We start from the raw sequence: 18692 nt of genomic DNA, 5'->3' as shown, positions 1-18692 counted from the left end.
ATGAGCATTCATTGTCAGGAGGGCTTTACATTAGTTTGACCTGGAAGTGGCTTGTTTTGATTCTGGCTTTCTGAATGTTTCTTAGCAAAAAACATTCTTGCTGTGTAGTTCTTGCAGCTGTGGAGTTCTTGCCTCCTTATTCAGCTTCTAAAGTAAACACATCCATTCCAGATGAGATATTGGAGTTGTTCAGTTTGTTTAGGGATCTGCTGGAAATCCTGACTGGCAAAAACGTCTCAGACATCAGGCATTCATAACCACCTAATATAATGACTTTCTGTGGAGGAGCTTTCAGAGGCCTCTTCAGATACCTCCAGATACCTGGTTCCTATCACCACCACTGTGAACCATTCTGACTCTGTTCACACCTCTACCATTTCATTATGACCCAGAAAAGCAAAGAGAACAGAAAGTAGAAGAGGGTATAGGTGTACATGCTATTAGCTCCTACTGTAACACGGGAGATGAGGTTTCACTTTATCACTTGAAACGACGAAACCTGCGCGAGAAATAGGCCACGCCCCCTCTAACACACACTGGAACACCGCTACACACACACATACGGGCGCGAGGCGAAAGTCCGGATGGAGGGAGTGAGCGCACCTGAGCTGCTCTTCTCCCCTGCCGACTTCATCTCTCTACGCTGTGGTCGCTGGGAGACGGTGGCGGTTCCGATATTCACATATTTTCTCTGCTGTTTCGCTCATTTTAAACGACGCCGGCGAGAAACGACGCGGTTTGCGGAGCGAGTGACCGGAGCGTGTCTGCTCAGCACAGGTAGGGGCTCAAACTGCCTCACACATCAGAGAGGAGCTCTGTCTGCTGAGGAAACCAGCCGGCTGCTCTTCAAAACACGCGAATATGGATTAAAAATGCAAAGACGAGCTTGCGCGCCTTTATATTCTGTCAGAAGCTGCTTCTCTGACAACTTTGCTGTGTCTAAGATCAAAGAAGCAGCTTCTAATAGAAAAATATAAGGCTGGTAAGTTAGTTTGGTGCTTCATGATCCACATACAAATAGCTGAATAAGTTGTGAGGTAAGTAAGTGCTACTTTAAATGACTGAGCTTGTTTCTGAAGCTAATTGAGCTTTTGCGAAGGCAATAAAATGTGCACGTTTGTGGTGGACAATTACAAATTCGTATGTTATTCAAATTGAGCAGCTGGAGTACATGGAAATTATTTTTGCATCGTTTATTTATTATTAATTTATCTGCACTGACTGTAGTGTCGATGGTGAATAGGGTGTGTTTTATTATTGGAGACAGGGAATGATGCTGATATTATGCTGACGTCATGATGTAATTTGTAAACTTTGAACCACACTGTTGACCCTTAAACACCCTGGGGCCTGTTGGCATGCTGACATTTCTTCATATACAGATAACAGGCAAACAGCTTCTTGCGTTTTCCTCTAAAATGGATGTATTTCACATAAGTTATACATTATATATACCTAATATAACTATATTACATTATATTACAACTGCCTTGTATCTACACTCATTGTCTATTTTATCAGGTACACTTACCATATAGGTGCATGTCACTACCATGTCTGGGTCACTGCAGTGCTGAACATGATCCACCACCCAAATAACATCTGCTCTTTGATGGTCCTGTTGGTGTCCTGACCACTGATGGACGTGGCACAAAATTTATGCAGAGAAACAGATGGACTACATTCTGTAATTGTAGAACTACAAAGTGCACCTACATGTTTATTGGACCTGACAAAATGGACGAGTGTAGTTCACTTAACACAGTGGCATTTATTTGTTAAACAAACAAAAAACTAACACTACAAATAAAGTAGTACAAATAAGCAAATAAGTATCACATTGTTTTATGTCTGTCAGGGTGTTATCATATCCATTTCCAAAGCTCTCAGAAAGGAAGCACAGTTATCTTACTATTCAGTACTTGCTTCAGCTAATTGATTCGTCATTAAATTAAACAGTTAAATCAGGTGCACTGCTGTTCTAATTCAACAAAGTGCACTGAGAAGTCAGGAACAAAACCTGTGTTCCTCTAACTGTATAAAGAAAGAAATAGCTTAAATACAAACGCACACACACACACACACACACACACACACACACACACACACACACACTTTCTAAACCACTTATCCCTCTGGGTCACGGGGGGGAGCTGGAGCCTGTCCCAGCAGTCATTGGGCAGAAGGCAGGATACACCCTGGACAGGTCATAACTTAAGTAACACAAAATTATTATTATAAAAAAACAACAAAAATATTGTTTTTCATTATTTATGTTTATTTGTATTGATTGTGTTATATAGTGTTTTTATAAGGAAATACAATTTTACTGCCAAGATAAATAGTTTCAACATTTCTTCTTGACTGCCTAAGACTGCCTCTCTCTCTCTCTCTCTCTCACTTTCTCTCTCTCTCTCTGCCTCTCCTATTTCATTATGCATTAAATGCCAATTCCATAATTTTATACGTGATATATGATGTTGGGAGTGGGCCTTATCTTTACACATAGAAAAATATCAATGCCAAACGATTAATACCACCATACTGTACACACACACACACACACACACACTGGTCAGCCATAACATTAAAAAAGCCTCCTTGTAACCACATATGTGCATTTTGTAGTTTCACAATTACAGACTTTAGTCCATCTTTTCTCTGCATACTTTGTTAGCCCTCTTTTACCCTGTTCTTCAATGGTCAGGACCCCCACAGAGTGGGTTTTATTTGGGTGGTGGATCATTCTCAGCACTGCAGTGACACTGACGTGGCGGTGGCGTGTTAGTGTGCATTATGTTGGTACGAGTAGATCAGACACAGCAGTGCTGCTGGAGTATCCATGGTGTCCACTAACTGTCCACTGTCTTAGCCATCCTCTACACCTTCATCAGTGGTCACAGGACTCTGTTGGCTGGATATTTTTAGTTGGTGCACTATTCTCAGTCCAGCAGTGACACTGAGGTGTTTAAAAGCTCCAGCAGCACTGCTGTGTCTGATCCACTCAGACCAGCACAACACACACTAACACACCACCATGCCAGTATCACTGCAGTGCTGAGAATGACCTACCACCCAAATAATACCTGCTCTGTGGGGGTGGTCTTGTGGGGGTCCTGACCACTGAAGAACAGGGTAAAAGAGGGTTAACAAAGTATGCAGAGAAACAGATGGTAACACACACACACTCACACACTCAGTGTTTGGCCTTCAAGGACAGATGTGGCCTATTTGAGAGGTAAAAACTGTTAAGTGCAGAGAAAAAGCTAAAACTTAAGTCAACTCCTGACTCAATTTTCTATCTACACTGCTGCACAGAACAAACATTCAGCTCTCTCCATGGCAAACATCAAGCTCCAGAAATGCTAGAATGTTCTGTGACAGGCCGTTTGGGCAGACAGACAGGCAGTCATTGAGAAGCCTTGGCCTGAGTGAGTGTGAGTGAGCAGGCGAGTGGGTGCAGGTGTGTAACCTGGCCGGTGACTGTGACACAGATGGAGGTCAGGGTGGAGTACAGTGCAGGGGGAAAGCTGAATCGCTGCCCTGTTTGGGATCAGGTTATGGGTCTTGTGTACGCTGCTCCTGGCCTGGAGGATAAATCTGAATATTCTGGGGCCTGCCACTGCTCAGAGGGAGAAAATGAGCAAGGGAGGGACGGAGAGAGGGAAAGAGGAAGAGAAGAAAAAAGGTGAACCAGTTTCTTTTTGTCAGCAGTGTGGAGCTGGGCGGACGCGCATGTTAATTGGTGATTTAATTAGTCCTTAAATATTGCAGCTGTGCTCAATAGGAGCGGCCAGCCACTGCAAAGCAATGAGTTTACAGGATATTAAAGACCTAACCAGGACATAATGAAACAGCGTTCCAGCTAAAGTGCTTAAAAAAACTTAAAATCAAAAGAAATCAAGAAATACTCTGATACATGACACAGTGCATTTTCTAAAACACACATTATGGCATCTGTAAAAGAGCAGCTATATCAAAATGTTATCAAGTTGACCATGCACAAAGAACACAGAGGCGCAAAAAATGCACAAAAGAAAGATGGAGCAATCCATCTTTGTTCATAATATCTGTTTGTTTTGTGCCTCTTAGCTTGCACTGCAACATGGTAGTGAGGTGAAACGAGATGGGGGAATAATAGTGTGTGCTTTGGAGAGAGAGAAAGAGAGAGAGAGGTGGTGACATCAGTGGGTCCTGAAGTGAAACGGTGCAAAACAACAGTAGGCACAGGTGAGGCTGCGGGACAATAAAGGTAGAGTTTGTCACACAGAGAGCTGGGAGAAAAAGAAGGGGAGGAGGAGAAGGAGGGGCTTTAATTTCCAAGCAGGTTAACCCAGCCAGCCAACAGAACCCCAATGCAATTCCACAGAGAGAGAGAAAGTTGGTGAGACTACAGAATGCAAGATAGTGAGGAAAAGAGAGAAAAAGCCAGCTTAAGGAATGAACTAGAGAGATACAGAGTAGGTGCAGGTGTATAGTGCATAGTGAGCCTGAGCAGCTGCTGTGTCTGGTTTGTTCCTCAGGTTATGCCTCACAGTAACCTGAGCCATGTGTGCAGGCTGATAACCCATGGATTAAGGAGAGTAGAGGCAGCACTAGGAAGCACGGCCTTATCAGAGTTGTGCATGATAAAACAACGCTTCTAGAGCCTTGTTCTGCATTATTCAAAACCATGATTACCATGTACTAGATTTTCAGGTACATTATGCTATTTTTCTGAGATAAAACTTGCTGGATGCATCTAGAAAAGAGCAAAACCGTTAGCTCCCAGTTTCTGTAGCTTTTTGCTTCTAGATTCACTGTGGTCTCTGCTTTGTAATACCTTATGTTACTCAAACATTACTTGACTTAGATACTTAAAGTACTGTGCATAAAGCCAGAGACCATGCTTTATTTGTTTGATTTCCAGTCAAAAGTAAAAGACATCTGTTTTTCAGGAGATATTTCTGAGGAGATTAGATATAAGGTAATACGCTTGCATAAACAGGGAAAAATACGGAAAATTAAGTGAAAAAACATAATCAGACTTGAAAAAATATTAAAAATTGTATAGAAAATGGGTCTCCTAACAACCATGCAAGGCCTGGTAGACCACTAAAACTGTTGCCATCAGATAAACAGTATTTGAAGTTTTCATCTTTGAGAGAGAGGAGAAAGAGCTCCATTCTGGCTTTAGATCTGAAAAATTCAGTGTTTCTGTCCATCCTTCCACTGTGAGAAGACAACTCATCACTAAGTGTCTAAAAGGAAGTGTAGCTGTCAAGAAGCTGCTACTGAGAAAATAGAAAATCTAGCAATAGATTTAAAAAAATCAAATCAAACAAAGAAGCAGCAGGTGTTCTCAGAACAATGGACTGACCACCCCAGATTTCAGACCTCAACATAACTGAATGTGTTTAGGATTACCTGGATCATGAGATGCAGTAAATGCAACTAACTTCTAAGACTGAACTTTGGAGTTGTGAGGATTTGAAGTGTGGGGCCTTATGCTGGCACTTGTTTAAAGGGGTTAAAAATGAAAAAGTTGCTATTATCTCTTGCCTATACACTCTCATATCTCATAACTTCTCTCATTAGTATGTGACATTGTGTGCATCTGAAAACTAAAAGGAACTAGTCAACCTCTTCTTCCTCCTTTTGCCCCTAGATCTTATTGTGTCTTTTTATTCTTGTTCTAGTGAGAAGTTAACCTCATCCTGGCCTAGAGAAGGAAACAGAGACTTACTTCATTGTCACTGTCCAGCAACCAGGCGGGGAAGAAACAAGGCAGCGGCTGTTGCATGGTGACCAAAGACAAGAGCGTGCTTTGTGAATGCTTCCTATTCAGATACATGTCCTGCCGCCCTACAGACCCTGACACCAAAGCGTAATGCTTCAATACGGGCCTGACTCTAAACATAGACTGCCTTAATGCTTGGCACATCACTGCCAGGAAGGGTGGAGCATTGTTTGATTTTTTGAACAGCCCAGGACACCAAGAGGATATTTACACAAAGTGCTACTTGCAGGTAAACATTGTTAAAACCCAGACTTTATGCCCATTGAATGGTACTCATAGACCTCTGAGGATGTGTGTCATTTTGTTTTCTGTAACATGGTCAAATAGCAACGCCATGTCTAAGCAGTTACTTTTTCATAACATTTTCGAGAACTGCCCCTATCACACCCTAGGGTAAACAAAAGTGTTCTAAAGCTGAGACATTTCGTCCTATGTATATTTTTTCCCTGGATGTCACTGGTGTCAACTGACTCTACTACAACACTATTATTTACCAACACTTTACAAAGCTTGCTGGGGTGCATGGGGTGTTTTAGTGAGGTTGCTTGTGTTATGATGTAAAAATTCCTAAGTTGAATACTTAACAAGCTTGTAATTCAAATGACACAGTGATATTTGAAGGAAAAATGTATGATGGGTAAAAAGTATGGGTAGTGGATGGTATGCTGGTTAAAATTTTTCCTCAGGTATAAGTATGAGTATGACCACTCTGCCAGAAATAAGCACAGATAACGCAACATATAAGCAATGCAAACCGTGCTAATGTTAGCCTCTTTAGCTGAGTGGTTAAGTCAGTGATGTTTCAGTCACATCCATCCATCATCTAAACTGGAGCCTATCCCAGCTGTCATTGGGCAGAAGGCAGGATACACCCTGGACAGGTCGCCAGTCCATCGCAGGGCAGACAGACAGACATACACATTCACTCACACCTAGGGGCAATTTAGCAAGTCCAATCAGCCTGACTGCATGTTTTTGGACTGTGGGAGGAAACCGGAGTACCCAGAGGAAACCCACGCAGACACGGGGAGAACATGCAAACCACACAGAAACGACCCTGGTCACCCAGCCGGGAATCGAACCCAGGCCCTTCTTGCTGTGAGGCGACAGCGCTACCCACTGAGCCACTGTGCCGCCCCCTGTTTCAGTCACATTTCAAACAAAAATGAAAATGCAGCTGCTGTTTAGTCTCTTGCATGTGATGTAGTCCACTTTATTTTTGAAGCAGTGGACATAAAGGAATGCCTGGTCTTTTGCGGTTTGCCTAACAGGGACACCAGAGCGGTAGCTGCGCTCTTTCTCATACCGCCTGTGGAGCCGCCTGACTCGGGCAGCTGCACCAGACAACACTATGGTCTCGGGCCTTCTGCGCAAAAAAGTCATAGAGCAACTGGTACAGAAGCATGAATGACTGTAATATCCCAAATTCCAGCCGTGTCTGATGGCCAGAGGGATGAGTTTATGGGATGCACGTGAGACAAATGACTTGATAGATTCGATGAAGCTAAGGTTGACTGTTTATTCTAGATTTCCTGCCTTAAATAGTGCAGCAGTTACATTCAGGCGCATGTACAGATGCCATAATGTAACTGCTGCTCCATTTAAGTTAGAAAAGAAAATTCTAACAAAACGTTGTGAAATAAGAAGCCAACTTCAGCCTTGTAGAAATTTACATTTAGCACCGTTTTTGTTGGGCCCACAGGGCTAGTGCTAGAAAGCAATGGTGACAGGTTTATCTATATATTGTTTTCTTTTGCTTTTACTATTTTGCACAATAAAAAATATTTTAGATTTACATTGTTGTTCTAAATAGTTTTTATTTAAAAGTGAAGGGACATCCCAGAATAATAAGCCACTGATATTAACCCACAAAAATATGTTTTCTTAAGTATCTAAAATGACTTTACTTGTGATACACACTAAAACCATAAGAAATTTTAATTATACCATGATATAAATATTTGGTCATACAACCAACTACAGCGAATAGGATTTGTAACTTTTATGGTCGGTTAACCATAGGGTATGATGGGGCAGTTTTTCAAATCAGGATTCATTTCTCCCATGGACATCATCCATATGCAAATGGTGAACAACAAAATGATAACACATTCAGAGGCTTGTATGGCCTCTCTTTTAGGTGTGCCATGGACTTTGGCTAGGTTTAGTGTTGGGTATGCTGTAATTTCCTTATGAGCATGTCCTTTCTCTTTTTTATTTGCATGGATCAGTGTAAATTATTGACCAGGGAAAGACTCCATTCTGTCAATGAGTCATTCCCACAATGCCCTTGTAAGGAACATTTTTACTGATAGGAATTACAGTATGGCCATGTTCACAGTCCATGGCCAGGTGCACTGCTCTAAGCAAGGCTGCTGTACTGATACGTAAGTCATCACAAAGGTTGAGACCAAGGCCTGTGCTGCCATTCCATCCACTATTAACATGGGCCAAAGTAATTAGTCATTATAAACCTGACTGGCCCATGCTGTGTATCTTACACCCTTCTTTTCTGTCTTGTAACTTTGAACTTTTTACTTATCTTTTAATCCAGCACTCTGCATGAACATGATCTGATAGTTGTGCCAAAGAATGCACTGCTGGGCTGTGAAGCTCATTATAAAGAGTAAGCTAATGAAGAACAGTCCTTTAGGGACTTTTGACTGATAAAGAGTTAAGAGGCAGTATGTTCAGAAGAAAACTGATTTATTTTCTTATCATTAATGTCCTAAAGATATTCAGCTAGAGAACCCAAAGCTGAGTAGACTAAATTGGTTTCCAAACCCAGTGGTGATTTAAGTGAGTTTTTTTTCTGTCATAGTCATTAGAAAAAAGTGCATTTTCACTTGCAAATATTCTCAAAGTTCTTATGGTGGGTGATACTGCAACAACATGAATATACACGTATATTAATCATACATGATAACCTTTGTGAAAAAGAAGCATACTTAAGTACATCAACAGTATACTTGAAGTATACTGAGAATACTAAAAGTATTATTTAAAAGTATTTTAAACCAATGCTTTAAAGTAAAAAGCATGCTTTAGTACTTTCTAGTTTAGCTTAAGTTCACCACACTGGACCATTTAGTACCTTTGGGATGAGCTGGAGTGGCATTTGTGATCCAGAACTAATCATCCAACATCAGTACATGACCTCACTTGGCTAAAATACTCCTGTGGCTGAATGCAATCAATTCCTCACAGCAATGTTCCAACATCTAGTATGAAGCCTTCTCAGAATAGTAAAGACGGTTACTGTAGCATAAGGGGGAATAAACTCCCTGTTAATATCCTTGATTACAGAAGAAATGTTGGTAACATTTTAGTTGCATTTTAATTGCAATATATATATCAAAATAAGTAGCAATCAAATATGCATATCGTTTAACTCAGGAGTATACATTTAAATTGTTTCAAATGTAGCAGAAAGTGTGTCTTAGAAATTGCATAAGTTAACTTAAATAGGCATAAGTTTAGAACAGAAAAGATCTTGTAGGTGTAGAAGATGCATTTCAACATTTCCTAAATGTAACTGAAATATGTATAGATTGTGTTTAGTTATAATATATTTATATTTAATGTATTAACTAACATTACATATTTATTTGTTGAATTTAGGTGTATGTAGTGATCCTGAAATCTAAGTTATGTCTGCAAATTACATGCTTGACTTAACTGCAATGTAAGATGTTTGGAAAACACTCACTATAATGCATTTAGTATATACTTAATCATAGCTTAATTACAATTTAAATAAACTTGTCATAGGTTGTTCCAAAATAATACATTTAGTATGTATAAAAGTATGTTTAAAGTGTGGACATTAAAAATATTAATATAATATAACAAAAAATATTAATATAATATATAATATAACAGTGCACTTTTGAAAAGTACACTTAAATGCATTTTTTTTTCAAAAGGGAAATGCCACGATATGTAGATTTCTGAGGTTTGTGAGTTAGAATAGACAAAATGCACCGGCAAAATAGTTTTTTACATTTCTTTAATTTTTAGATTTTTTACATTTAACATTTGGAAAAAAATATATTACAGGAAGGTACAGGAAGAAATGAAATAAATGGTAAAAACAAACAAATAGTGTAAGATAACGGCATGATGAGCTGACATCCAATCACATGTAGTTGTTTTTACAGGTTCTCTGTAATTGGCCTGCATCTGTCTTTTTTACGATACACCAAGTTGCTCATTGCTCTAGAAGTACTGACGCTACCTTTGACATACTCAGAAAAGAGTGTTGTCATGTAATTTATCACAATAATGTTTATGTGTTGTCATATTGTGAGTATATTATATTGGCCACCCTACAAAGAAGTTACATCCATCTTCTTCCATTGTTACATGAACTACTGATTAAAGATTAGGTTCCCGCTTCCATCTTGATTTAGCTTTATTTATTAGTGATTCATTTTCCCCTCTCTGCTCATGTGCCTCCTCAATTATTGTGCCTTATTTCAAAGCGCTGCATGACAGTGACAAGAGGCTCAAGTCTATAGGGACTTAATTAACAAAGTGTCACACATGCTCACACTAAACTGCACAGCCGTTTCAGCCACTCACCAACGAAAAACAATTATAGTCAACAAACAGGAAAAAAGAACACTTTGTGCTTTGTGCACTTTTCATCCCCTTTCGATTAATGTTGTTATCTGTATAGTAGTCAAAAGTCTAGTAGTCAAGAGTCCTGGCTCTATATATTGTTTTATATAAACAAATGGATTTGTGAATGTATCCAGACACCCCTAATTAGTGAATTCAGATACTTTAAGGCATTCAGTTGCACACACAGCTTGTGTAATTTACAACAGCATTGCTAAAAGAATGGGATGCTCTATAACAGCTGCACATGAGCCTAAGGTCACCATGCTGGACCATCCAGCACTTTTGGCATGGTTTGGTGTGCTGTTTCCAGTAGTAATTCAGAACTAATCATCCAACATCAGCACCTGAGCTCACTAATGCTCTTGTGGCGGAGTGCAATCAAATCCTCAGAAATGTTCCAACATCTCGTGTAACACCTTCCCAGAACAGTAGAGACTGTTATTGCAGAAAAGAAGGGTCAAACTCCCTGTAAATACCCTTGATTTCAGAAGAAATGTTGGTGATACTTTATAATAACAGGTCCTAATAAACAGCTCCTTAATCATTATCTAATAGTTTGTGAAAGAGTGATAATATTCATATCATAGTTACATATAATTGCTGTTGGAACAGAACCTTGTAACTTTACAGGAGAAGGAAAAAAATACTTAACTTCCAATGTAAAATAATGAAAAGTTTTGAGAGAATGTAAAGAGCAGCTGGCATTTTCAAATGCAGATGTTTTTTGGACAAACTATCCCCTCTACCACCATGCTCGTTAGAGGCCAGTGTCCCTCTTCTTTTTTTAATGTAATTGGCCCTCTGGGTATAGGGGTGTGGTGTATACTGTGGAGTTTTGTATGAGAGTAAAGGCAGAAGGCTGGCAGGCAACTGGCTGCTGACTGCTCCACTAAAGCCGCTGACAGGATTGTAAAGACAAGCTGTCAGTGCCACAACCTTGAGGGTCGCTGGGACCACAGGGACAGGCCATTGATAAAGGGATTAACACTTGAGCCCATAGCGAAGGGGAATTTCTTTTCTCCTTATACTGTAGTCTCCTGCACACATACACACATTTCCCCAGTCCCCAGTCAGAGGGAAGTCACAACAGAGGTGTTAAGCCCTTGAAGGATTGTTGGACCCCAGTCTGAATTTCCTTTGAGGAAGCTGTACAATGGGGTGTGTGGAGAAGCTTCCTTCGACTTGCTGTGCCTGGCTGTGATTTTGAATAGTGTTGGATCCTGAAGTTGTAAGTTTAGCTTCCAATGTGACCAGAAAGTGATGACAGATGTTACAGCTGATTTCTCAGTTTGAATTTAGACCAAACATTTGCATGCCATGGTTTTCACTGAATGAGCGCTTTGTGAAATGCTGAAAGCTTCAGTGCCTGTATTTGTTGTTAGTTTGAATGGTGCCTTGCTTTCCACACTTTGGTAAGTGTGCATATGACTGTGGGTTGTTCTGTGTTTGTAGTAGGGCCTAGACAATATGACAGTTTGGCATCAATACTTATGCCAATTTTAAGAATCTAAAAATTCAGTAAACCAGTAACATTAGGCCATGTCAGTTTTAGTTAATCATTGCCTTAAAGATGTTTTTCAGTTTTCCAGTACAATTATGTCAGTGTGATATAATGTTTATTATAGGACGTTATCGGTGCTTTATTGTTACTTGTGCTAATAAATTTATGGACCCTAATATCAGCTGATTTTATTGCTCAAACAATAAATCGGTTGGGCCCTAGTTTATAATGAGATTACTGCTCTTTCTCTTAATGTCTTAAACCTCTAACCCCTATAATTCTAGCTGTATTTTTCAGTTATTAAGTTTCAATACTTATGATTCTGTAATACTACTATGATATGTGCATTTATGATTATATTTATTATGAGAATGAAGAACTGACTTGTAGACCCACATACAGGTCCTCAGGGTTTTTTGAGTTGAAGATATTGTGATATTATAGTATGGTGTAACATTTTTTATATTTTATTATATTTTATATTTGATTTTATTTTATATTATATATTAATTTTTTAAATATATTTTTTATATTTATATTTTTATCAAATTACATTTTGTTGATTTTCTAAGTGAAAATAAGTCAACACATCCTTAAATATGGCATTTGTTTCTGCACAATGTCTGTTTCTTTGCTGAGCTTAACATGTTGAAAAAACAATACAAATACGTATAAAATATTAAATGTTCCGTAACTTTTGCACAGGCCACATTTTATGTTTTATTTTTTGCCCAATATGTTAAATTCAGCAAATACATTTAAGTTTTATATTAGAATGTGCAGAATTGTATTCTCTGTAGAGGATGCTTACTTACTCCCACTTACAAAGCATGTAATTAGACCAGTGTGTCCAAACATTTGCATACAACTGTAAATATTTATACAGTTAGCAGTTTAGCAAGTTTTCAGTGAAACTAAAGCATTGTTCACTTTCTGGCAGGTGCTGTTCTTCATCAGCTCCCTGACGTCTGCAGCACTCCCCCAGCCTCAGCAGTGGCCCGGCAGCGGGCAGCGGCATGCCGGAGCTGGAGGACTTTCCCCCCTCCGCGGGGCCACCAGCACCATGCTGACCCGGCCCGCATCCAGCAGAACCTCCTGGAGGAGCAGGTGGAGCTGTGGTGGTTCAATGAGCCTAGGAAATCTCTGCTATGCTACTGTGCCTCGGTGGCCCTGATCCTGGGCTGCGGCCTGGGTGGAGTGGGCCTTCTGTCCACCACCACCAGCCTGTCCAGCGAGTGGCGTCTGGGTGCAGGGACAGCACTGTGCTTACTGGCCTTGGCTGTTCTCCTAAAGCAGCTGCTGAGCTCCGCTGTGCAGGACATGAACTGCGTGAGGAGCCGGCGGCGCATTAATGTGCTGAAAAGTGGCGGCTTATCAGACGTCCTGGTCGTTCTCATTACAGGACTGTCCTTGCTCATTTGTGGAGCTGTGCTGCTGGACATTGCCCTGGCTTACCACATGCCCAAACCTGGCCAGGCTTTGAATGACATGTTTATATCAGGAGTGGTGCTGCTAGCGGGCGGAGGGTTTACAGTGTTAGCTGTTGGCCTTTACTCAGCTGTGGTTTTTCTCTTAGAGAGGACGAGGCCGGAGCAGAGCCTGCGGGACAGGATGGTGAGCATCTTCACCGTTTCGGGACAGATGCGTGCCAGGAGGGAAACTGCATCAAGCCTGGCTCAGCTCATATGACTGTGTGACTGCATATTACTGCCTTTATAGGATCCTCATATGAACGCAGCTTGAACAAAAATACAGATGCGAGAGAAATGTGTAAACGGATCTATAAGATAATTTTTCCATTTCATTTGAGACTGTATTCCAGCAAGAACGGATCAATAAAGAAACATAGCCACTAATGAACCTTTTGCACAATGGACACATATTGATTGAAGAATGTATGAAGCTACAACCATCAGTACAAATCGCACTTGACACGTTATATGTATCTACATCTCGTTGTCAGTTAAGATGTAGGCCTATAGTGGTCTTGCTCTTGTCTTGAAACGTAGCCAGGACAATATTGAGGAGCTTTAAGCATAAACCTTAAGCCTTTACAGTGATACACTGTCAGTTTTCACCCAAATAACAGACCAATGAAAGGGCAAATAATGGAGTTTAAATCATTCATTACTTTTGGTAAAATATGCTGCTGTCTCACACCACAACCATTGCCTTTCTCCAATATCATTGGGCTTCACCAAACATCAATCCTCCAACGTCAGTGGACTGCGTATGTCCTTCACACTCTTATTTATGTGGGCAAAGGGGAGTGTGCCAAGTGGGGGTCCATCTGGACCTTGCTTGTCAGAGCTGTTTAGCGTGTGTGACAGAACGTATCAGCCGTGTCAGTTTGCATGTCTGTGATTTTATACTGCGACCTCTCTCTGCCTCGGTGCGGTGAACACTCTTGATCAAATAAAAGCGATTCTCTATCAGTCAGTGTGATAGTGAAGCACATGGTGTGCCTCTTTTTTATGTCACTTGTTCTTTAGGGCTTTTGTTGTTGTTGTTTTGGGCAACTTTTACAAGAAGTGGAAACAGCTGAAATATAACCATACTTACAAACTTCAGTGCACTGATGGCCAGTGCATTTAGCAAAATTTGTGTGGTGTACATGCTTCTACTTGGTACTACTAAGTTCCACACAGTCTGGCTAAATTACACTGAAATGACTAAAAGGATATAAAATGCTTTAGTGTGAGACAGTGCTTCCCAACATGCTCCTAAGGGCCCCCAGGCGGTCCACATTTTTGCTCCAACCTAACTCAGAACACACAGGGATGAAAAAAGGACCAGGTTGAGAAACACTGGTGTAGGGCACAAACTCTAAAGTACTGTGTAGTTAAAACAATAGTACGTAAACAAACATTGTGCTAACAAAAGGAAATACTAAAATAACTCTTGAATGGATAATTTTTTAAAGTGGTAAATGCCAACATACTTGCAATAATTTTCACAGTAATGCCATTGCTAAAACGGAATGGTAAATCGATTTAAATGGTAAGAACCCAGTAAAAACCATAGTAAGAATCGTCACTTTCTATTACAGCACAGTTTCAGTTTCATTTCCCAGTTTACTTTCCTGCCTAAACAAGTGACATTAGAGTGAAATTTAATGTTTGTTTGTACTTGCCAGTTTGTTCTCCAAATAATGATCCAATTATAGGATATTTTATTATGTCCTTTTTCAGCGTAATAGCTGGAACCTTTTGGGTATTTCAGTGCAATTTAGTAGCTGTCTGGTTCACCATCACTTTACCCAAAAATAATTACACAGAACTTTGGAGATTGTTTCATACAAACACCCAGTTAATACATAGAACCTGTTTGTTATTTCAGCTAAATTTAATTGTTGTGGAACTCACCATTATGTTACCCAATATAATTATCTAATACTATAAAGTTGGAACCACACACTGGCCTGGTTAATACCTAGAACATAGGAGACTGTAAAAGAAAGTGTTACCAAAAATGCATGTGTATGTGTACCTATTAAGTTTTTTTCATGACAATTCTCATAGACAACTTCAAACAAGAGACTGTGTAACAGTGGCATAGCTACCAGCAGTGCAGGCAGGGCAGAGGGGACTCTAGCACTGGGGGCGCTTGGTGAGTAGACACTCTAACACCTTGCCTGAACCTCTTTCATTGCTACTTATGGAATTTTATACCCAAGACTCATAGCCAACAATTACTTAATTACATAATAACTTATTAACAATTATCCAACATCAGAGAACCAATTTTATTGTTTTTATATTATTATTGTTCATTAATGGTCATTTTCAAATGGGTGCACATGCATTGTTTGTACTGGAGCCCATGAAATCTTATACCACTGGTACTTGGCCCTTCTCCTATAGCCACTATGCTCCAGTGCTGAAACAGATGAAATTTTAAGAGAAGACTGGTGATTAAAAGCAATTGTTTCATTTAGGGATCGCACCTTGCAAAATACATAATAAAAAAATAGTAATAAACAAAAAGCCAAATATACTTGCTGGTTGGTATGAGCAGGTTATGTTTATTCCTCTTTGCTTGGTGTGAGTGTGTATGTGGAAGCATTACATATACTATGGCACAAGCATTACTACAGCTGAGTCACTGAGGGTCCTGAGGGGGCAGGGCAGGGCTGAATGAGGGCCAGCGCCAGAGGCTGGGTGGGATGTGTCGACTGATGCTTGTTCTAGCCCTCAACAGGCAGGCCATTGTCCTTAAACTGTTGTCAGTCCCCACATGGACAAAGGCTCTCTCTGTGAGCTATTGTCTTTAAGTCACCAGGCTCTTATGCAGGGCCTGATAGGAGCAAGCCTAGTAAGAACAAGCATAAGCCTGGCTATCCAGCCACTGTAATATGCACATATACAGATATGCACACACAGCAAATATTGCACAGGTTAAAGAAACAACTGCATATTGTCGCTGTCATATCGGTACAACATTTTTTGGTGGGGGGGGGGCAGTATAATGCTCTTGTAATGCACTTATTAAGCCTTAACTAGCCAGCAGCTGGTAGTGAACTGACTGCTTATTACTACATTATTAAGCAGTGACTAAGGTGAAATGAGCACTTTCTAGAGCTTGTTTGTTTGTGTATTATACATCATAATCTTTTGCACACCATGTTTAATGTCAATCATTATACCCTTATTAAGCCTTATCAAGCCAATAGCTAGTAACTAACTTATTAAGCCAATAGCTGCAAATTAACTGGATGCTTATTAGTAAATTATGAAGCAGTAACTAGAGTGAATTAAGCATTTTCCAAGAGCTCTTTTCGCTTATTAAAGCTTACTAAAGGCATAATAATGGACACCTAAAATGTTGTGCAAATGATTATGGTGTATAATACACAAATAAAAGTGTTCTGGAAAATGCTTAATGCTTAACTCTTTAGATATTGCTTAATTAGGTAATAATGAGCAGCCTGTTAATTACTAACTTCTGGCTTGTTAAGGCATTATAATTGCATTACCAGGTTGCTTTATAACGATATTATATTTGTTGTTTTCAATTTTATTTACACTATTTAAAAATGCCAAATGCATTTTACATTGTGTGAAATTTTGAAGATCAGCAGAAATAACCTAAAATTGTCTGGAATAACACCTTGTCGCATCAATGTACATTAAAAGTAAAGAATGTTATTCCTTTTCCTGTAAAGTCACAATTTCAAAGACAATGACAACGATATATTCACTTGTGTTTCTCAAATAGGCCCCAGTACTAGACCCAAATGAGATCTGAATTACAGTCCAACACCTCAATAACCAGGCAACACTTATCAGTCGATAAAGGGAAGAGATAAAACAACAGTAAGCAGGTAGAATAAACAAGCCTAATTTAAAAGAAAAAAACTGCAGTTTATTTGTTTCCAGTCACCTTTTGTACAGTATCAAGTGGAAGCAGAGAGCTGTTATCAATAAATAAAAAAGTGGGATATCAAAAACACATTTCAGAGTCGGGAATGTGGTGGAATAATTATCTGGAGGTTTGCACACCATTGGCCCCCGGTGAGAGAATGTGAAAGAGAGGCAGGCAGTCATACTTACGACAAATAATATATTCTGCTGCCTCTGCAGAGGTGCCAACAATATTCCATATGCACGGCAGCCTCGCTGATAGAACAAGTGATGCATGCTGAATACAGGGAATTATGGCAGTGTATTCTCTACAATAACACGTAGAAGACAGCGGAAATTTAAAGCAGGACGTTTCTGGTCTAATGCTTAATCATAGGATTTGGAGACAGATCAGGCAGTGATATGGAGTCTCCTTTCTCATTGTCTTCTAGCTGAGATATTCTCATCCCTGCACGTGCTGTAGAGTTATATGTGACAGAAGTACACAAAACTGTACATTTAGCTCCTCAATCCAGGTTTCCTTAGAATGAATTCATTATAAACTCTCATTCTTACAGTAACTGAGAATTCAGCAGTTCTCTGATTCTTGAGTTTGCTTGCATTTGTGAGTAGAGACATTCTTTAGACTTTCGCATTTGCAAATGCAAACACAATAGACAAGGCTACAAGGATACTGCGGTGAAAATATAGTGTTACACCAGTGCCTGACAGTGTGCAGCCTTATTAATCATTGATTTTGTGCACAAGGTATTCATTCCACCGGTCAGTGGGGTTATGCCTTAAAGTTTTATAAAAACAAAATAATAAAAATGGCCACTTCCTTCTTTCAGGATAGATAAGGAGTAATAAAAGATATATTTAAACTAGTTCCAAGGACTTTTCTTAAAATGATGGATTTACATAATCATTCTATTGTTAAATACTAACAATTAAACTTAATGCTAAACAAGTAACAGACTACACATGTATAAACAAAGCCAACCAAATACCAAACCTAACTGTCAAAATAATCCTAGAATAATACATTGCATGACCAGTTTCTTATTGCTTTGTTCACTTTACAAAGACATTACAAAGGGCTCATATCTAGGAAAACTGAGTTTTCTTTGCTTCCTTAAAATAAAATTATTTAATGTCATATGTAAACACTCCCCAGTCCATATATGGATACTAAGCTTTTTTGAATGAACCGCTTCTGTGCTGTCATAAAAACCTACACATTTACATATATCCACCTATTCAGCTTACAGTAGTTTAGCTTCACCCATTCACGTTTTAAGGAATGTTTCAACCTGGACTGCTTTTTGAGTGAGGCACAATATAGGGCAGCCAATCAAAACAGGGCTCATTTACCTTATACCAGTCTTAAAGGCACAGTAACAAAAACAGCCTGTTTAATTCTAAGGAATAAAGAGAGGTTGGA

At 39.6% G+C, this 18692-nt stretch overlaps 1 protein-coding gene across 1 annotated transcript; it reads left to right on the top strand.

Moving 5' to 3' along the window:
• Positions 1-535: 535 nt before the first annotated feature.
• LOC118808181 (transmembrane protein 125) lies at positions 536-14361 on the top strand. The gene is given in 4 exon segments (XM_036570661.1): positions 536-777; positions 5679-6008; positions 12847-12973; positions 12975-14361. Coding segments are annotated over 2 exon segments (672 nt in total). The 5' UTR covers positions 536-777; positions 5679-6008; positions 12847-12922; the 3' UTR covers positions 13596-14361.
• Positions 14362-18692: the final 4331 nt, after the last annotated feature.

The sequence above is a fragment of the Colossoma macropomum genome, unplaced genomic scaffold (genome assembly GCF_904425465.1).
Source record: "Colossoma macropomum unplaced genomic scaffold, Colossoma_macropomum, whole genome shotgun sequence".
NCBI lineage: Eukaryota > Metazoa > Chordata > Actinopteri > Characiformes > Serrasalmidae > Colossoma > Colossoma macropomum.
The sequence above is the reverse complement of the archived record's forward strand: the minus strand, read 5'-3'. Positions and strand labels throughout refer to the sequence as shown.